The 18,041-nt window shown below is 34.0% G+C and overlaps 1 protein-coding gene across 11 annotated transcripts in view; it reads left to right on the top strand.

Moving 5' to 3' along the window:
* Positions 1-18,041, top strand: part of SNTG2 (syntrophin gamma 2) — a 285,354-nt gene that overhangs the window by 248,258 nt on the left and 19,055 nt on the right. For 7 of the 11 annotated variants that reach the window (XM_068937274.1, XM_068937273.1, XM_068937268.1 and 4 more), the window contains one exon: positions 5,129-5,371. In XM_068937274.1, the coding sequence (XP_068793375.1) occupies positions 5,129-5,371 (243 nt within the window). The remainder of the gene's footprint in view (positions 1-5,128; positions 5,372-18,041) is intronic. The other 4 variants (XM_068937271.1, XM_068937275.1, XM_068937272.1 and 1 more) reach the window with 1 other exon arrangement.

The raw sequence follows: 18,041 nt of genomic DNA, 5'->3' as shown, positions 1-18,041 counted from the left end.
CCAAATTCTTTAAAGAATGAGTGGACAGATATGGATAGATACTACATCTTGACCACTCAAACTATTTGTTCCAAACTGGGTTTCAGGAACATGGCCACATTTTATACACTTTTTGTGCAGATAATGACTAAAAAAAAAGAAGATCAAACTTGAAAGTTTGGTCAAACTATAGCCTACAGAGCATTGAATACATGAGCTGACAGAAAACTAAAAAAAATTCTTAAATATGTGCTGACATCTGCATTTTACAGAGGTGTCATTCCCCTTAGTTGACAGCGAAAGGAGCCTCTACTGATGTCAGTTGCCAATTTTGCTGTTGTGAATGAAAAGTTCAGCAGTTCCAGCCCCTCAGCCAGGAGGAGGAGGTTCCTTCACTGCCATTTTTTTCTCTGCTGTAAGCCTGCTAAGAGTGAATGGGGAGAAAGACTTCCTTCTCTGTCAAAAGGAGAGGCTTGGCCAGAGTCATGCCAAGAAGTGAGCAACCCTATAATTTGGGAGTAAAGCTCAGCTCTGGAGTGCCAGATGCAGGAGCACAACCCTATTGTGAGCAAGGTATTATTTTAATGTGACCATGTCTCCAACTGGGTGTGCACAGATAACTTCAGATTCTGCCCATCACTGCAGCAAAGGGCAGAGGCTCTGTCTCAGATTATTCATTCTATCTCCTTAAACTTTTATTGAAACTTATATTTTCCAGATGAATAAATTAGGCAGCAATGAAGTAGGTATCTACTCATTACACCTTTTGAGAAGGGTTTGCTGTATAGTGGGCATTGGTTTTGTTTTCTTTCCTGTAAATGTTACTACTTATTTCATACTCAGTCCTCCCTTGAATATTCTGGTAAGGTTAATTTCAAGGACATCACAAGAATTTACTTAAAGTAAATTATGTGGTACATTTTCATTAAGAAAAAGAAGTAGGAACTAAGCTACCCAAGATTCAGCTCTTAATGTTCTTCACATTTTAATAAATGAATGCTTAATTCCAATTCTTCATGAATATATTAGCTGACTTACAAAAGCGTAAACTCAACACTTAAACGTCTTTTCTGTGGATTCTTTAGTATACATAACAAATGAAGGAAACTATGAATCAATAATGGCGGACATAATTCTTAAGAGAGTAAAGCTTTTACATTGCAGACTAAAAGGTGGAGTTTGTGTTATAAAGACTACAGTTTTGGGAGAACGCTTTTAAAGATTTTCAAAAACTAGTTAGAACTACTGTAAAGACATAATGGAGAATATTGTATCATTTTGATTCTTAAGAAAGATGGTTCTTAAGGCAAGGTCACTTGTTACACATCTGATTGTAAGCTTCTCACATATGTCAGTTATGACATAAGAGTTAAACATGGAAAATAAGAATTCAATATAGAAATTAGATTTTAACACAAAACTTGCTATATTTTAGATTTGTGTGTGTGTTTACATATGTACACATACACATATATGCACATGTGCCAATACAAGCATACATATGCACATATGTGAATGAATATTCATATTTCACACAGAATCACAGAATCACAGAATCTCAAAATGGCCAAGGTTGGAAGGGACCTCTAGAGACCATCTAGTCCAACCCCCCTGCTCAAGCAGGGTCCTCTAGAGCTTATTTCCCAGGATCACATCCAGGCGGGTTTTGAATATTTCCAGCAAAGGAGACTCCACAACCTCTCCGGGAAACCTTTGCCAGTGCTCAGTCATCCTTACAGGAAAGAAGTTTTTCCTCATGTTCAAAAGAAACTGCCTGTGGTTCAATTTATGCCTGTTGCCTCTTGTCCTATCAGTGGACACCACGGAGAAGAGTCTGGCCCTGTCCTCTTGACACGCTCCCTTCAGATACTTGTACATGTTGATCAGGTCACCTCTCAGTCTTCTCTTCTCCAGGCTAAACAGGCCCAGCTCTCTTAGCTTTTCCTCCATAAGAGACATGCTCCAGTCCCCTCATCATCTCTGTAGCCTCTGCTGGACTCTCTCCAGTAGCACCATGTCTCTCTTGTACTGGGGAGCCCAGAATATTTCACATTCTTACACTTGAATATACATGGACATTTAGTGGTAACAACCAGATAATTGAAAGTCTGATCTCGTTTATCTCATATTTTCCCCCTACACCTTAAATGATACTCCATATTTACTGGAGCTGTTATTGAAAATCTGTATTATTCAGAGGCAAGAACATTAGATACTTTTTAAAAATCAATCTACCTTTAAAACATTTCATTTTCTTCTAACATACAGTGTTTCCACACATCACGTTTTCACATTCAATCAAAGTAAAAATAAATATATATTTGTTTAAGAGCCAGAATGAGTGTTACTTAGTCTTAACTAAGGCTAATAATGTAGACTTAACATCTATTACCCCACGGCTGCTGAAAAACAGATAACACTTGGGAACATAGTAGAATCTCTGCTCAGCTTCTGTTTCACCAGTCCAAAAAAGCGTGGTTAAATCAGTTTGAACTGCCTCAAGACCGATCTCTCCCAGAACAGCTGCAGGGCCATTTTTGACAATGATGTGCAGTGTACCCTGGTGGTACCTTGGTTCCATGCCGCCTCTGAGGTGCCCCCTAGAACACCCACAGCACACACCACAGCTTAGATTTGAATAAAGTGCTTAAGGTTAGATATGCTAGCTTTATGTTACTTAGTAGTTCACCAGTACTAGTAAAATTTTCAGTTTTGGTCTCGTGTATGAATATAGGAGCAGTACATGGAGGAGAATGTGCTAGCAGAGCAGTTTTTTTCCTCTGGTTTCTACTACTGAAAAGGGAACCTTCACTGCTCTGTGAAGATGGTTGTGTATTCATCTAGAACAGGAAGGACACAGAACTCTAAACTTTTAAACATCTATTTTATATATGCCATTATAGGTTATATTTAGATATTCAAATCCCAGTTGTTATTTGCTTATTTACTTGTTTTCATATGCATGGAGTTACAGGTCCAGACTTTTGTAGGCTATGATAGACTATTATAAGTCTTGGAAAAATGAATGCAAAAATCTTTAAAACACTCATTCTGACTACAAGATTCTAGGACTCGGGTACAAAGCTGCATTCTGGTCTTTTAAAGCCACCTATGTCTGGTTCAGTATCTGCTTTTACCCCAAATCTGGTTGACTAGAGACCTCTCCTAGACCCAAAAAAAAAAAAATTCTCCTTACAGGTGACATTAGAGTGTAACAAATGGGATTCTCTTTGCAAATTCCCTTTTGTTCTTTCCCTAGTCTCTTCCCTGTGCCATTAAAGAGAAATAGAGATGGGAAAGAGCCCTAGCTGATAAATAGAAAGTAAAACATATAATTTGAAAAAGTTCAGCTAGTAAAAATATTTAATCTATAAGAAGGTGGAGAGAGTGAGTTTTTAATTTAGTTCTGTTTTTGTGCTAATCAGTGATAAATCAAAACATAAAGGAAGTTTCTTGTAAGTATGTTTTCATTTACCACACCTTGTGTTACAGGGATATATTTGGGTTAGAAAAGAGTAATGTGAAAGTTCTTGTTTCTCCTGAAGGTGATGGCAGGGTCTCATTTCACTTCCCTTATTGTTGCAGGGCACACTAGCAGCTGTTACAGGACTTTTTCAAGCTCATGTTGTCATTTCCAGAATAACCATTTCCTTGTTAATAAATCACTGCATTCCTGGGTGTTTAGCAGACTGGAATGCAATTACAGTGGAATACTTATACTCTGCTATAAGACTGGTGCAGAACTCTTGAATTGCAAGAGTCAAGAATTTCCCTCCCTTTGATTGTAAACAAAATATCATTTCTTTGAGCTTATAAGAAGTTTCTTTCTGTGTCACCTCTGAGTAATCTGTAATTGGATCAAAACTGTAAAATGAAATGCGCTCATTAAACGTACTTTGAGAAAAAGAAAATCAATCTTTTAATCTTACAAATCCGAGTTTAGTGTTTGGGAAACACTTTAAATATGATACCATTCATTTAAGTCTGTTTCAAAAGTAATTTCATTTGTAGAAGCATTTGCTACTATGTGGGGGAGTCTTTTGCTTGTTTCATCTTTAAAGGTTTGATTTTTTTTTTATTTCATAAAATCACACTAACCAGTTCCTTGATTAACTGTGCAACTTAAAATAGGTATGTGGTCAGTGTCACAGATGAGTGCACCATCACAGTCAGCCAAATTTATCCCAGCTGTAATTCCACTGACTGAGGGGCTATTTCCTGCTGATTTTTTATAAGCATATTAGTTCAAAGGAGTGCTATTATGAAAATATTTGAAAAACCTAGCGTAAAAAGCATAAATAGGATATGTATTATAAACTCAAAAGTTAAAATATTTAAATTATAGGGAATTATAGGGAATCTAACATAGTCATGATTATCACTATTTTAAATGGTCCATTTTTATAAAGTGGGTAACGTATCCTTTTGCTTAGAGGAGTTTGAATTCAATTTCATATATAGAACAAAAAATAGCAATTCACTTCCAAATAGTTGATCACTGGATAGCTGGAGAAGGGGGTAAGGCAGGATTGGAAGGATGTAAAAAATGATTCCATCTATTATCAACACACCTAGTAATAGGTGTTCCTCTCTCTCTTCAGCATGACAGTGCAGACTTTGTAGTCATCACTTGGAATCATGGATGAATTTTTAAGAAACTTCTCCCACAGTCCTCTGGAAGAACAATCATAATTCAGTCTGCTATGTAGATGGTGGCTTTCTTAGAAGTTCTGATGTGCTCCCATATGCTATCTCCCAAATGTATCCCCAGTATCTCTCCAAAATCCTTCTTTCCCTCTTTTGTTGGTAGATTTAGTTCTTTGACCTTAGTCAGAGCAGTCTCCCCTGGTCATCCTCCCAATCATCCCTTCCTCCCCACCTTCGTTACTATAAACTCCTTTAAAATTACAATATATGTATGTATTAGATTACTTTGACAGTATTTTGGAACTACAGAAGTAGCTCAGATTGTATGATACAAGTTAAAGTGAATAAAAAGTAATAAGAGAAGTTATCTTTGCAAATAATATTTAATATTCAAAACATTGCTTCAAGATATTTCAAGACAATTGTTAGTATAACAACATAAATATCTGAGTACCTGTCACTTACAGAAGTCAATGTTACCTTAACTGTTTGTTTTTGCTAGATGAAGAATCACATACTGAAACATGTCTTTCAGCTCTGGCTTGCTGATGATTGCTGGCTACAAGCAAACTTGTATTTAGGTATTCATCAAGACTATGATCTTGAAGACCAGAGGCCATATTGTTTCAGTGTCATGGTTGGACATGGCAAGAGTCATTATTTCAATGTAGAGTTTGGCAGTGAGTTGGCAGTGTGGGAGAAATCATTTCAAAGAGCAATCTTCTTGGAAGTTCAAAGAACAGGGGTAAGTAACGAATAATTTAAATCCTGTAGCCATTTCATCAGTAATATATTCTGTAACAAATTTTAGCAAAGTTACTGCATATGTTTAATAATTGTATTAGATTAATATGCACTATGAATAAGGATCTGACTGTACTTTAGTACACTAAAGGCTTCTGAAAGCTTCATCATCATAAACATTTGCGTGTCTATGAGTGTGTGATAACACTCTATGAGCGTATTATGACAGTTTGAAAATTAGAAGTAGTAATGTATAAATTTACTTTGATTCCAACATACTGGAACTTGACACATGCTGCAAATGGGAGAAAATTTCTGTGGAATTTCTTCAGGCTGCTTTGGACATTGTCGTCCATAAAATTATTTTCCGCTTACATAATATAAATTTATTATGTTTTACCTAATGGTTCTATTTTCAAAGAAGAAAGAAAGAAAGATTTTGCTCTTACATAGTTAATTGTAAATTAGGAGTAACTTTATTAACATTGGAAGAATCTGAAAAATCTGTAAAAGCATTGTAAATGAGAAGAAAGTTTGCCATATTAATTTTTAAAATGTCAAAATTAAACGATTAGCATACTATTTACTGAATAGTAAAATTCTCTCAGTCCCATTCTTTTCTCAGATCAGAGGATTCATTTCCCATTACATGATATGAAATTCAAGATGTAGATTCCTAGTATAGTTGCTTAGAAGTGGGTGTCTATTAGCATTGCGGTGTCTCAGCTCTCATGAGAGCCAGCGAATGGAACCTCGAGAATGATTGTGTTTATCCTAAAGGCGATATTTTATTCTAACGGAGATATTTTGTGGTATGAAGACAGAGCAGGTCTATTGATTCTAAGTTAAGTTGTAACTTACAGCTTATTTATACTATATGCCATTGCTATACATATAATATAATTGCCATTGCTATCCAGGAAATTTTTTGTTGAAAATCTATATGCATAATCCCAGCTGAACTGGGTGAGTAGTTCACAAATGTATGGGTTAAGAGTATAAGCCTTCTCCATTTCAAAACCTATTTACACAATTTAGCACAAATGTAAGCTTGACCTGGTATGTGCTGGTTTGCAGAGGCCTCCTAAAGATGTTTATACTAGCCAAAGGATTGTATCACAGTATTGCATTAGCACAGCTTGCAAGGTGTGGGAGTCCCAGCAAGGTTATTGAACCAGCTTTTCTACATTTATATGTATTTGGAATTCTCAGGAGACTTCTGGATGTTCACTTAGGACAGTTTTAATTGTCTCTTTGGACAGATAAGGTAACAAAAAAGATTCTGTAATGGTGATGTTGTTGTTCCTGCACTTCTGAGAAGGAATGTAGTCCTTCAGAAAAAATTGATTCTTCCTGAAAAATCGCTAGGCTTCAGGGAGGGATTAGTAATGCTTACTGAGCACATGTAAAGAATGTTCTCACATGAACTCTTCAAGAAATAGTGATGTATCTGTTTGACCAACCATATAATTATCCTATTCATCATCCATATAAAAAAAAAGATAATAGATAATTAAAGTATAGGAAGGGCTGGGATCAAATGATTCAGTAGCTGATTTAAAAACATTATTTTCTGAAGTGTTTATTTCAAAACCTGATGTTCTGTTACATTCTAACAATCTCAGAATTAAGGGAGAATTATTCACTTGTGCAATGATCTATGTCATTTGAATTCAACAATCTGCTAGCCCAGTGCAGCACAAAAGATATTAACATTTCTTCTAGTCGTGGTTCACCCTATCTGAAGCCTCCAGCTGAGGCATTCAGTTAAAATCCTGGTCGCAATGCCTAAGTTTCTATATGTGTGTTCCCATATCTTAATTTTCTGTCACTCAGTTTCATACATTCAAGTTTGCTATAAACTGCTATGCCAGTAGGGTACAAAGTGCTGTGGTCACTCTCCAGAAGTGAAAAATCTTTCCGATTCCACTATTTCCTTTCTTCCTTCAAAACATAAATGCTACTTTTCATGTCCATCTTTTCAATAGCATATCATGAGCAGCATGGATGAGGTCTGCAATTTAACATTACGTAGAGCATAGACTGACATTACAGTATCCAGGAAAGTTATGACTTGTAGGTTAATTTGTCCATAAGAATTCTTTCTTTTAGATTGCACTACCCCCTTTCAGCCATTCTTTTTTAAATATGAATTGGTTCTATTTGCTTCTGAGGCTCATTGGGATCTTATATTTGACCAAGTTGTTGTTAATTTTATCCTGTACATGTTCTTTGTATTTGATTTACTGTAAGAAGAATTATATTCCGTAGAAATTTCTATCCTTACAGTGTTTATGTAGAGAAGAGTTAAGGTACCGTGATATGATCAAAGGTGCTTTTTTTAAGTTCATTTCTCATAATGTGCATGTTCCTTGATTTTTTTTTCTGAAAATGGTAGCAGTGTTAAGTGACACAAAGAATTCAGTAAAGTAAGAAAAAATTCCCCTCACAATATGATTACCCTTTCAGCTGTCTTAAGGCCATGTTTCAAAGCTGCAAATGCTTAACCTAGAGGAACGTACCAATAACTGTGAAATTCAATGAATCTAATGAAATGAATCTGTTTACAAATAATGATAGCAAACAAACATGCTAAATGCATGTCCTAGAAATATTTATATTTTCTGTGAAGAAAATAGTATAATTTGATAGTATAATTTGGGCTGATAGGGTCTTTAAAAATGCAGGAGACTGGGCAGGAAGGCAGTTCAAAGGCAGAAAAGTGTTCTTTAAAAGCATTTTCATGAGGTTGATGATAAAAGCATTGCAATAGGGCATGAACTCCTCTGAATCACAACCAGAAGGTCAGTCATTGTCCACAAATCCCAGCTCTAGAGTACTCTAGAGCTCTGGAGTACTCTAAATGACTGCAAGACCAATTTATGATGCTCAAAGTCATTATTCTCCCTTTTTTAATTATTATTATTTTTTACAGTGTAGATAATCTTCAAAACTATTTTAAAGCAAAAGTATAATGCTTCTTTTACAAATATCATGCTACTTCTTTGACTAGTACAGTCTTATTCCTTGTCTTTTCAGTGTTGTCTATTTTTAATTACTTTCTAATCATTATTCCTTCTCCTCAAGCAAATCTTTCCAAAGCAATGAATACAGTTGTTAAATTAATGCAGAAACATTTAGATAGGATGATTTGGATCTTTGGACACTTCAGTCTTGACCTGTAGGAAGACAGAGAAGGAGATGGACATAGTATTTGGGAAAGGAAAGAGTTATAGTGTTCCAATGAATGGCAATGCAGTCTTGTACCCCGTTCTTCTCTGGTCATGATCAATCTTAGACTACTTGTATATTTTGAACTCTTTTATTTTAGATTTTAATGTTTCTATTCAAAGTTAAAATCTGTAAGTACTAAAATCTGTGTGAGACTGCTAAATAATTACAGTGTAATATTCCATTATAAATCCCTCATAATATTGTTGAACTCAAGTAATATTTAATTTGAGGGGTATTGGAAAGCCAATTAACACTGTTTTATGGAAAAGAGGTTTTTAACCCAACTAGTTTGACATCATTTATCATCATTACATTCCACTACAGAGTGGCCCAGCTGCAAGAAGGTGTGGAAAGGGCTCCATCTGAAACTATTTCACAGCATGTGTTAGTTGCCAAGTTCAGCTGAAGATTGCAGGGTTAGAGGAAACTGAAGAAAAGAAAGCTTGCACTATTTGGAGCCCTGCAGCCTAAAATGAGTTTAGTTCCTGGTTCTCCTTCCTGGACTGTTACACAAAAGCTATTTGTTAGCCATTCTCCAACGGCATCTTGAATTAATCTTAACATGACCCGAGTTAGAAGTAGTCAGAATAGACCTAAGATATGGAGTCCCACCGGGGGACTCACAGGCAGAGATTAGGTATCTTCCTACTCATCTTTGTAGCACGTCTAACCTAGTTCTTCCAAGAGCTCAGAAAACTTTAAGTGTCTAAGCAGCTCTACAGTGGAAAAAAACACATTGATTGTTTCTAGGCATCTTTAGGAGTTAAATGGTGCTTGAGAAATAGGAGTCTGAATCACCCTCTAAGTTAAAATTTAGCAGAAATTAGGGAGTCTGAATAAGAAGTAATTGTCATTTCTAGCTTATGAATCTATTAATTCTTCATGGTAAACTAAGAAGATGAATAAAACAGGATGATGAATGTGATGCTTGTGAGCTTTAAATAATTTATTTAAAATGCAAAGATATTAGATCAAGTTGTCAACATTATCTTAATTTTATGTTCTGTGATAATGACAAAAACGTATGAAGCAAAATTATACACAGAAATTCCTACAATAATGGAAAAACCATCATATGCTAATTTTAGAGCATACTGCATTTTAATTTCTGAAGCAAACAAATAAACAAACTGAATATCCTCTTTAAATTCAGGTGAGATATTAAATAGCAGTTGGATTATGTTAGATTTATAGGGTTATTAAAAGATACTTACCAGTTTGTTACCAGAAGCACTCAGATTAATTACCTAATTAAGTTTTAGATTGTTTTAATTATGTACAGGAAGCTTATTACAATTCCAATTTAACTGGTCATCTTTAGAAATGCTATTAAATTTTAATTAATTTTCATGCAAATGCAAAAAAAGTTCCTTAATCAAAAGTCAAATCTTTAGAACCATACAGATTAATTGTATGTGTTTAACATTGGTAAAAACAATTAATAATTCAGCAAATAGGATATTGAGGAAGAATCCAGCAGTGCACCTATTAATGTTGAAAAATAGACAAGAATTTTTATGCATTTGCAAGAATATTAAACAAAACCTTACTTATATATTCTGTAGTTTATGTACTCATATTTAAAACATGATTAATATAAAATGTTGTTTTTCATGAAGGTACACCAATATTTCTAGAAATCCTAGTATATTCCTAAAATTACAAATGATCTAAATGAAACAGATAAATTTACATCATCAGACACACACACACACGTGCGCACACACACACACACACACACACATATATGTATATAAAAATCTAGAGCTTTAGATAAGAGCTTTGTAATTTTTCAGAGAATGTTATAGACTTGTATAAGTATAAAAGTACTAAAGCGGTATGGAAGCTATGCTAATGGAATTTCAGATTTAGAGAGAAATTTGAACTCAAAATTATGCCATCTTATTTTCTATTTTTAAAATTTATAGTTCTCTCTTATTCTCTCCATGTAATTTTTTCTGTAAGAATCAGGTACAGAAGAAAACCCCAGTCCCAGGAGCCTTGATCCAAAACTGATTAGTGTAGCTGGGAGTGTCTCTTGCTGATATTTCTAATTAAATTCTTTCTCAGCTGCAAAATCTGTGGTAGCATCATTCCAGCTTTTATAAATCACTGGAAAAGAAAAACGCTCTGTTATATAATAAAGAACTTTTTGAAAAACAAGTCAATGCCTTTGCTGGAGTAAGTCAGTAGCGTTCTACTGACATAAACGATGCCAGCCTGATTACTGTTATGAATCTGCTTCATAGATGTGAAAATATACTTGGGATAACCTAGAGCTAGGAAAATATTAAACAGCTCACCATTGTACCTTGGTTTTTCTTCTGGAAAAAAATGATTGCTACAAATCCATAAAACTGTTGCTCCAGCACAGAGATGAGAAAGCAAAATATTTTCCCCACAAAAGCTTAAGCTTAGGAATGTCATTGGAATTTTTACTGCTAGAGGAAGACTCCCACTAAGCCACCTGGCCTTTGATTTTGTCCTTCTACTTCCCTTTCTCTCGTTGACTTCTACTAACAATTTAATCCATGGTTTTCCTGTCTAGCAGAGGAGATAGATAGCAAGTCTTTTCTCTTCTATTGGCTTTACATTAGCTATTACATTCTCTTTATAAAGAGAATCTACAGCTATAAGTAGGTAACCATATCTGCATTTTTGACTAGTCTTGCCAAGAGTACATTGTATATACAAGTATATAAGTATACAAGCATACTTGTATACAAGTATATACACAAGTATATACAAGTATATTGTACTTTTAGTGCCAGTGTCACATACCTGTATGCTGAACCACACATATGCATCTACATTAAAAAGAAAAACAAAACAAAAACTAATTTTTTCTTAAAATCATCAGATTATAGTACCATCTTCTACAGGAAAATATGCTTTTTATATTAACATCCAATAAAGACCGGAAAATGTAAAAATAAAAGTAATTGTAGGGAGGTAGCTGCAATTCCTTCAATAGCATCTATTTCAGATCTTGCAGGAATATTCAATAACATTTTGAATAAGATCTATTGTGTTTCAATAAAGTCTTTTTAATTGTGTCTAGCCATAATGATCACCGTTCTGTAACTTTTTAATTGTAACATGACGAATTTCTTAAAGGTATGACTACGTGAGTGAATATGCCACATTTTTTAAGTGTATATTTTGTATATTCATGCACAAGCACACAAATTATTTCATTGATACTTTTACAAAGTTATCTGGAACAGACATACACCTGCTGTCTGAAAATATAATTAAGGATTTTTCATGTATCCAAAAAACAAAATATATGCTTTTTAATGCAACTATCTTGGAATTTTAGAAAATATAAAAAGCAATTCCATTCAGCACTAGTAATTCTATATAACAAATACTGTTGAATAAAGTTTTGTAAACTCTTCAGAATTAAAGATTTTAATTTCGTATGCCTTCTAGTGTACTCACTAGAGTAAGAGTAAGCTCTCTAGGGCAGAGATATGTTTCTCTGTACAACCATAATAATTATAGGTTCTTATCATCATATCCATGTCGTCCTCATAGTTTTTTTATGCTAAAAGTAGAGTTTCAGAAAGGCTCGGTCTTGGCCTAGCCTGTCCCAAATTAAGGCTTTTACCAGACTCTGTGTGTTGGTTAATACTTTGAAATTTATTCAAAAATCTCACTCGTATATATGGTCTAATAGCTGCCAAACAAATGAAAAAACAGAAAGATAAATGCATTGACATGTCATATGTTACATGCTTTTACTTGTGATTCTATAAAATCTATCTCCTTAATGTAAGAATATGTGGTCCAAACTGTCACAGTTTCTACCAAATTTTATTTTTTCTAACCTTCACAGTATTTTAAATTCCGTTGTGCTTTATTTTGCATCTAAGAATATGAAATGAACCCTGTATTTAGGTCCTTTTCTGTGTCAGGCATGCAGGTTCCTCTGACAATTTCCACAAACTTCCTCCTATTTATATAGTTTTCATAATTCTAGATGCAGAAAAACTAAAGAAAATATTAAATGACTAAAGAAAATATTAAAATTTAAGATCATGCTTGGTCTCAGAACCTGGGTGATGCAAATATCAGTGATGTTGGTATGATACCAAAATGCTACCGGTTCTAACTGGAAACAATGGAATTTTCTGTTAATATCATTGAATTGTTGATTATTTATAAGGAAAACTCTTATAATTAAATTCAGTGATTATGTTAGTGTCCAGTCTAATTGAGAATGATAAACAAATCACTTCACACACATGTAGTCTCTTAAAATTCCACTGTCCTACTCTCATGCATGAAGTTCAATTTCTTAAGTCTTTATGAAATCACAGACAAAAAAAAAAGTCAAATATCTTTTAGTTCAGCCTATAAGTTAAGTTTTAATATATTGTTTTCTGGACATTAAGTAGCAACAGGCAAATGCTGAATAGTTCAAGAGAGCTTAACCATTAATAGATTTAATAGGCCTTGCATAAAACACATTAAAGCTACAGCTGATCCTGTAGTAACTGCTGTTATTAATTAGTGTATATTTTTATTGGTAGTTAACTATAAATAAGAAAAAATAGCAGAACAAATGATAATGGCTTTTTAATAATACATGAAGTAGATAATGTTTTTACTGAGCAAGTAAAATTTCTTTCTCATCAACTATATTGTTTATTTTGCTTGTAATTGGGATGATTTGTCCTTGGAAAAAAATAAATATTCTCAAAATTTATTAATTACTTTAATAAATTAATTCTAACTTAATTTGAATGCAAACACTCCTCTATTGTAAGCAAGGTAAATGTTGTGTTAAGATTTTAGCCGTTAGTACATCGGGCACAGATTAACTTCCACAGAGACATAGCATGAACTTTAACTTCAAATGATAAGTAGGAAAGGGATGTGATATGTGTGTTAAATACATTATATATTATAGTTCTTGACAAAATTATTTGTAGTCTTTTTTTATTATTTATTCTTATAAAGTAAATATGTATGGAACTGTATAACATGAGTATATTGAAAAATAGTGCATGTTTTCTTATATACCAGAAATAAATAAGTACAGTACATCTTAGTACAGATATATGTATACATATAAAGTAGTTAACAGAGAACCAAGGGGACTGTGTAATTTAAGCAATAAAGTATAGCAATATTGTCTATTTCCAGGGGCTTTTGGGGAAGTAAACATGCAAAGTAACATAGATGTCAAATTTGTTTTCATTTAGAACAAAAGAGCTGCAATTTTTGCTACACTTTGATAAAAAGTACTAAAATTCCTACTCAACAGAATATAGCTGAGGCCAGAATGAGTGAATATTGCCTATGAATGAATCACATAGGGAGTAACTGTAATTTCAAGCAGAAGTGAGTTTTTCTTCATGCAGCACAAGAATTAGCCAAACTGTAGCCAGGCTTCAGCTGATTTTTTGCAATTGTAAGCCTGATGGAACATTAGGGACAAGAGCAGTAAATAGAGTTAAGGAGGTCAACTCCATTAAAATCAACCTGTAGTATATCATTTTTCTCACTGCATTTTTTTATTCTTACGTGAGCAACATCACTGAATCTCATTTGTTCATTAGAAATTCTATTTGCCAAGCAGTATCTTAGGTTATGGAAATACAAAACTGACAGAAAAAGCTGGTAGCTGTGAGCTCTCTGATTCTTTAAAGACAATGTAAAATGGTATTTCTTTGTGATGAATCTTTGATGATGAGCTCAGTATGTAGCCTCCAAACCAGAAGAATTAGTAATTATAATTTTAAAGAATTTTACTAAAAATATAAGGAAATGTAATCCTTGTCTATTGGTCAGAAAACAATCCAAGAAAGTCAGAGGAACATTAAAAGATTATGTCTTGGAAAAAAATCCAGAGGTACTACCTTTCACACCTATGACAGGACTTAGGCAAATTTAGGCACCCAAGCCAAAGCATTTCAATGAGTTAATATTCCAGTAGCCACAAAATCAATTGCCTGTCTAGATTTATTCAGAAGCAGTTGGACTTCACAGTCCTTGCAGCATCCAGAGGTGTGTGTCTTCACTTAACACAGGAAAGCTACATGTCTCTGTTGAAATCAGAAATCTTCTGATCAGAAGTCCCCTTTTCATAAAGGGCAACTCAAAAGTGAGGAGGACCTCTTCTTCCTTGCCTCTCCTTCCTAAACATCCATTGACTGCACATAAACTTATAATTCTTTTTTTTTTTTTTTTTTCATTTCCTAAGCTTCATTCATTGCTGTACGGGCACCTGAGGTATACTGTTGAATGCCCTCCTTTCTAAATAGATATGAAAGTTCCTGCGGTAGCCTTTTCTCACACATTCATTCTCTGTTTTCAAAGCTTCCTTACCCCTGGACTTAGGTACCCAAACCCCACGAACGAGGTTTAAAGGCCTCCTCATTAGGTTAGCAGATCTATTCACAAGTACATTCCTTCCTTCTGAAGCAAAGATGGTCATACTGATGATAATAAAAAATGGTTTTGAAATTAATTGGCGTGCTGTCAAGCATATTTGGAAAAGCTCTTCTGATTGTTGCTCAGAATTCTACATCGGTCTTTGTTTAAGGGAATTGAAGCAACCTGTTCCTAGTCCCCTCCCTGATGTAAAAACTCATGGAACACAACCATGAAAAGAGCATTTCTGTTTTTCTCAATTAGGAGGTACCTGACCCACATTTTCAGTGCTAATTACCACCTGCAAATACCAGGAGGTGTGCACTTATCATGGAAGATACTAACTGACTCTTTGGTGATGCAGCTAGGGAAAAAAAAGTGTCAAATTTCCCAAGCAGCCAAACATTAGTAAATTGTAGTATAGTGCTTTGATGGATGTGCAAAGTGTGTCACGGATGGGGGTGAAGATTTGCTATCTAGCTGATGTTGTCACAGGGCTGAAACCTCTCCTTCACTTCCTGTCCATAGATACAGCACCTACTTCCCCATAATTTCGGTTCCAAGACCCTTTCTTCTGCCCAACTTCTCCTGCAGTATGAAACTCTGTACTCTACCCAACCTTCTCCTCACTCTTCCCCAGGAATCATAGTCCCCAGGTGCTCTTGAACAGACAACATCTCAGCTTTGTTTCAGTGATTTGCTTAAGTCAGGTAGGAATTTCCTTGCACAGAAAGTCTAATGTATAAGAGATTCCTTTTATGCATGAGTCCAAAACACAGTTCTCCCTCCATTTAGCCAGTTATATTGTCATCTTAATGATATTTTCATGACTTAAAGGTATATGCATTGAGATAGTGGTACCTGAATGAATACAGAGATGACTTTTGTAATCATCTTTTATTACAAATAATAATTCTACACATCATTTCACTATCATAGGACATTGAAAACATTAAATAATTGAACCAGGAAATATACAACAATTTTCTGTTATGCCTGTGGTGTAGGCATAACTCCTTCCTTTTAACAGTTAAATTTTTAATACTTTGGCTAAAGAATCTCATCAGGAGTGAACTGAATCTACATGCCTACTACCTTTCAGAGCCACCAAGATTAAAGCTGGAAAAATATTTAATCTAGTCTGCAGCAGTGCCAATCAAACTTTGTCACTGTACCACATTTGCAATTGTTTTGAATTTTCATATGTATATATCTGTGTAAATGCATTTAGGTAAATTAATGTGGGTGTTAGAGTATTACTGTATGTTGGAAAAATATTTTAATGCATATCTTAAGGCTGAGACTTTGCAGACCCTCATTTACCTGTACATACCCAAGTGTTTTGTATTAGCCAGTATTACATTTTAGCCCAGAAAATCTCATTTCCAAACAGTAAGGAAGTTTTTTTTTTTTTTTTAATAATCAATTATTTTCCTCTCTATTGCTTAAACTATGAGTTCTCAAGCTGGGCGCCTCAGAGAGCTGGCTAATACGCAGTACTGACTATAATTTTTTCTCCAAAATTGCATTAAAAGAAACCTAATCCCAGATTGCTAATATTAAACTTCCATGCAGACTATTGCTGCAGATACCGAGGGGTGATTCCATAATTGCAAGTGTAAAGGAAGCTTATTGCCAAAGTCAAGAATGGTAGGGGACAGAGGTCTGTACCAGTGTGAATGAGTGGGGATGGGAGTCTATCTTATGGAGGCATTTAAGAGATTGAGTCATTGAGCATATGCCATAAGCAGGCTTTTAAATTTAATAACAGTTGTTATCTCCACTTTATATGGCAAAACCCAACCTGTATCTGTTGTTAAAAGAGCTATTAGTCTTTTGTAAGTGTAAATCTTGATTACATCTATTTGCATTATTTATCATGCTGAAAATGCAACATGTTCTACTTGTCTTTAGTATTTATTTGCAAATAATTTCTAAATCATTTCCATTAATTGCAGATATTGAATATTCATAAAATACTTCAGGCTTAATTATTTGTGAATACTTCATTTTAGTATTCACCATTTGTAGCTGTGTAGTTAGATGCTTACTCATTGGGGGATCTAATTTACTATGATTTTTTAAAACTGCTTTGCTGAGTCAGAGCTCAGCTAGTATAACCTTTTTAATTGGAAAATAATGGAGAATAAGTTATAACTGGTGCTTAAGGCCACATTTTAATTGCTATATAAAATTTTGGGATATTTAAATGATGCTATAGTTGAGTATCAATCACTGAAATCACCAATGAGTAAAATAATTTATTCAGAAATAATTTACAATTCTGTCATTGTTTGACTGATTATAATACTAGTCTGTGAATACATGAGAGTCATTCCAAGCCCTTTCAAAAATCTATATAAAATGTTATATCAGTAACTCAGAAATATTTACGTTGATATAACTTTAAATATTTTTGAATAGTGAAAACCTTCATAAATACTAAATACTAAAGTTTTGCATTATACTGAATATATCTTAAACAATAAATAAGTGGAAAACTTGGGATAACTTAAACTAGCTTATTAATGCTTTCAATCTCCTCCTGGCCATTCGTGTGTTAAAACTATTTTTAGGCATTGAAAGAAACTATCCAGGTACAAAAATTCTAATTAACAAGTGTCTAAGTGTGAGATGATAGTGTGATGCTCTCTTGGAGAAAAAAAAAACTTTTCATAAAACATGAGGGTATATTAAGCATTTTAAAAATAGCTTGTAAACTTTGGTGAGGAAAGGCTGAAGGCAGGACTTTACCTCTGCTGATACGAAGGTCAGTGGCATTTTTGCCATTGACTTCAGTGTAATCAAGCTGAAATTTTCTCTTTTACTTTCAGAATACAACATACATCCAAGTTATCTACTCTTACAAAAAGAGTAGCATGTAAAGGAAATTTTTCATTTACTTTTTTTGGAAAGCTTTTTCTGAAGTTTAAATATAACTTTTTTTTTTTAGCCTAAAAAGAGATCAAACAGTTGGTGTATATATAGTGCTGTCTAGAAAGTAGCGGTACTAGTTAATTAGTGCTAGTTAGCTCTAATTATTAAATTATATT

The sequence above is a fragment of the Struthio camelus genome, chromosome 3 (genome assembly GCF_040807025.1).
Source record: "Struthio camelus isolate bStrCam1 chromosome 3, bStrCam1.hap1, whole genome shotgun sequence".
NCBI lineage: Eukaryota > Metazoa > Chordata > Aves > Struthioniformes > Struthionidae > Struthio > Struthio camelus.
This window is presented reverse-complemented; position numbering and strand designations above follow the sequence as displayed.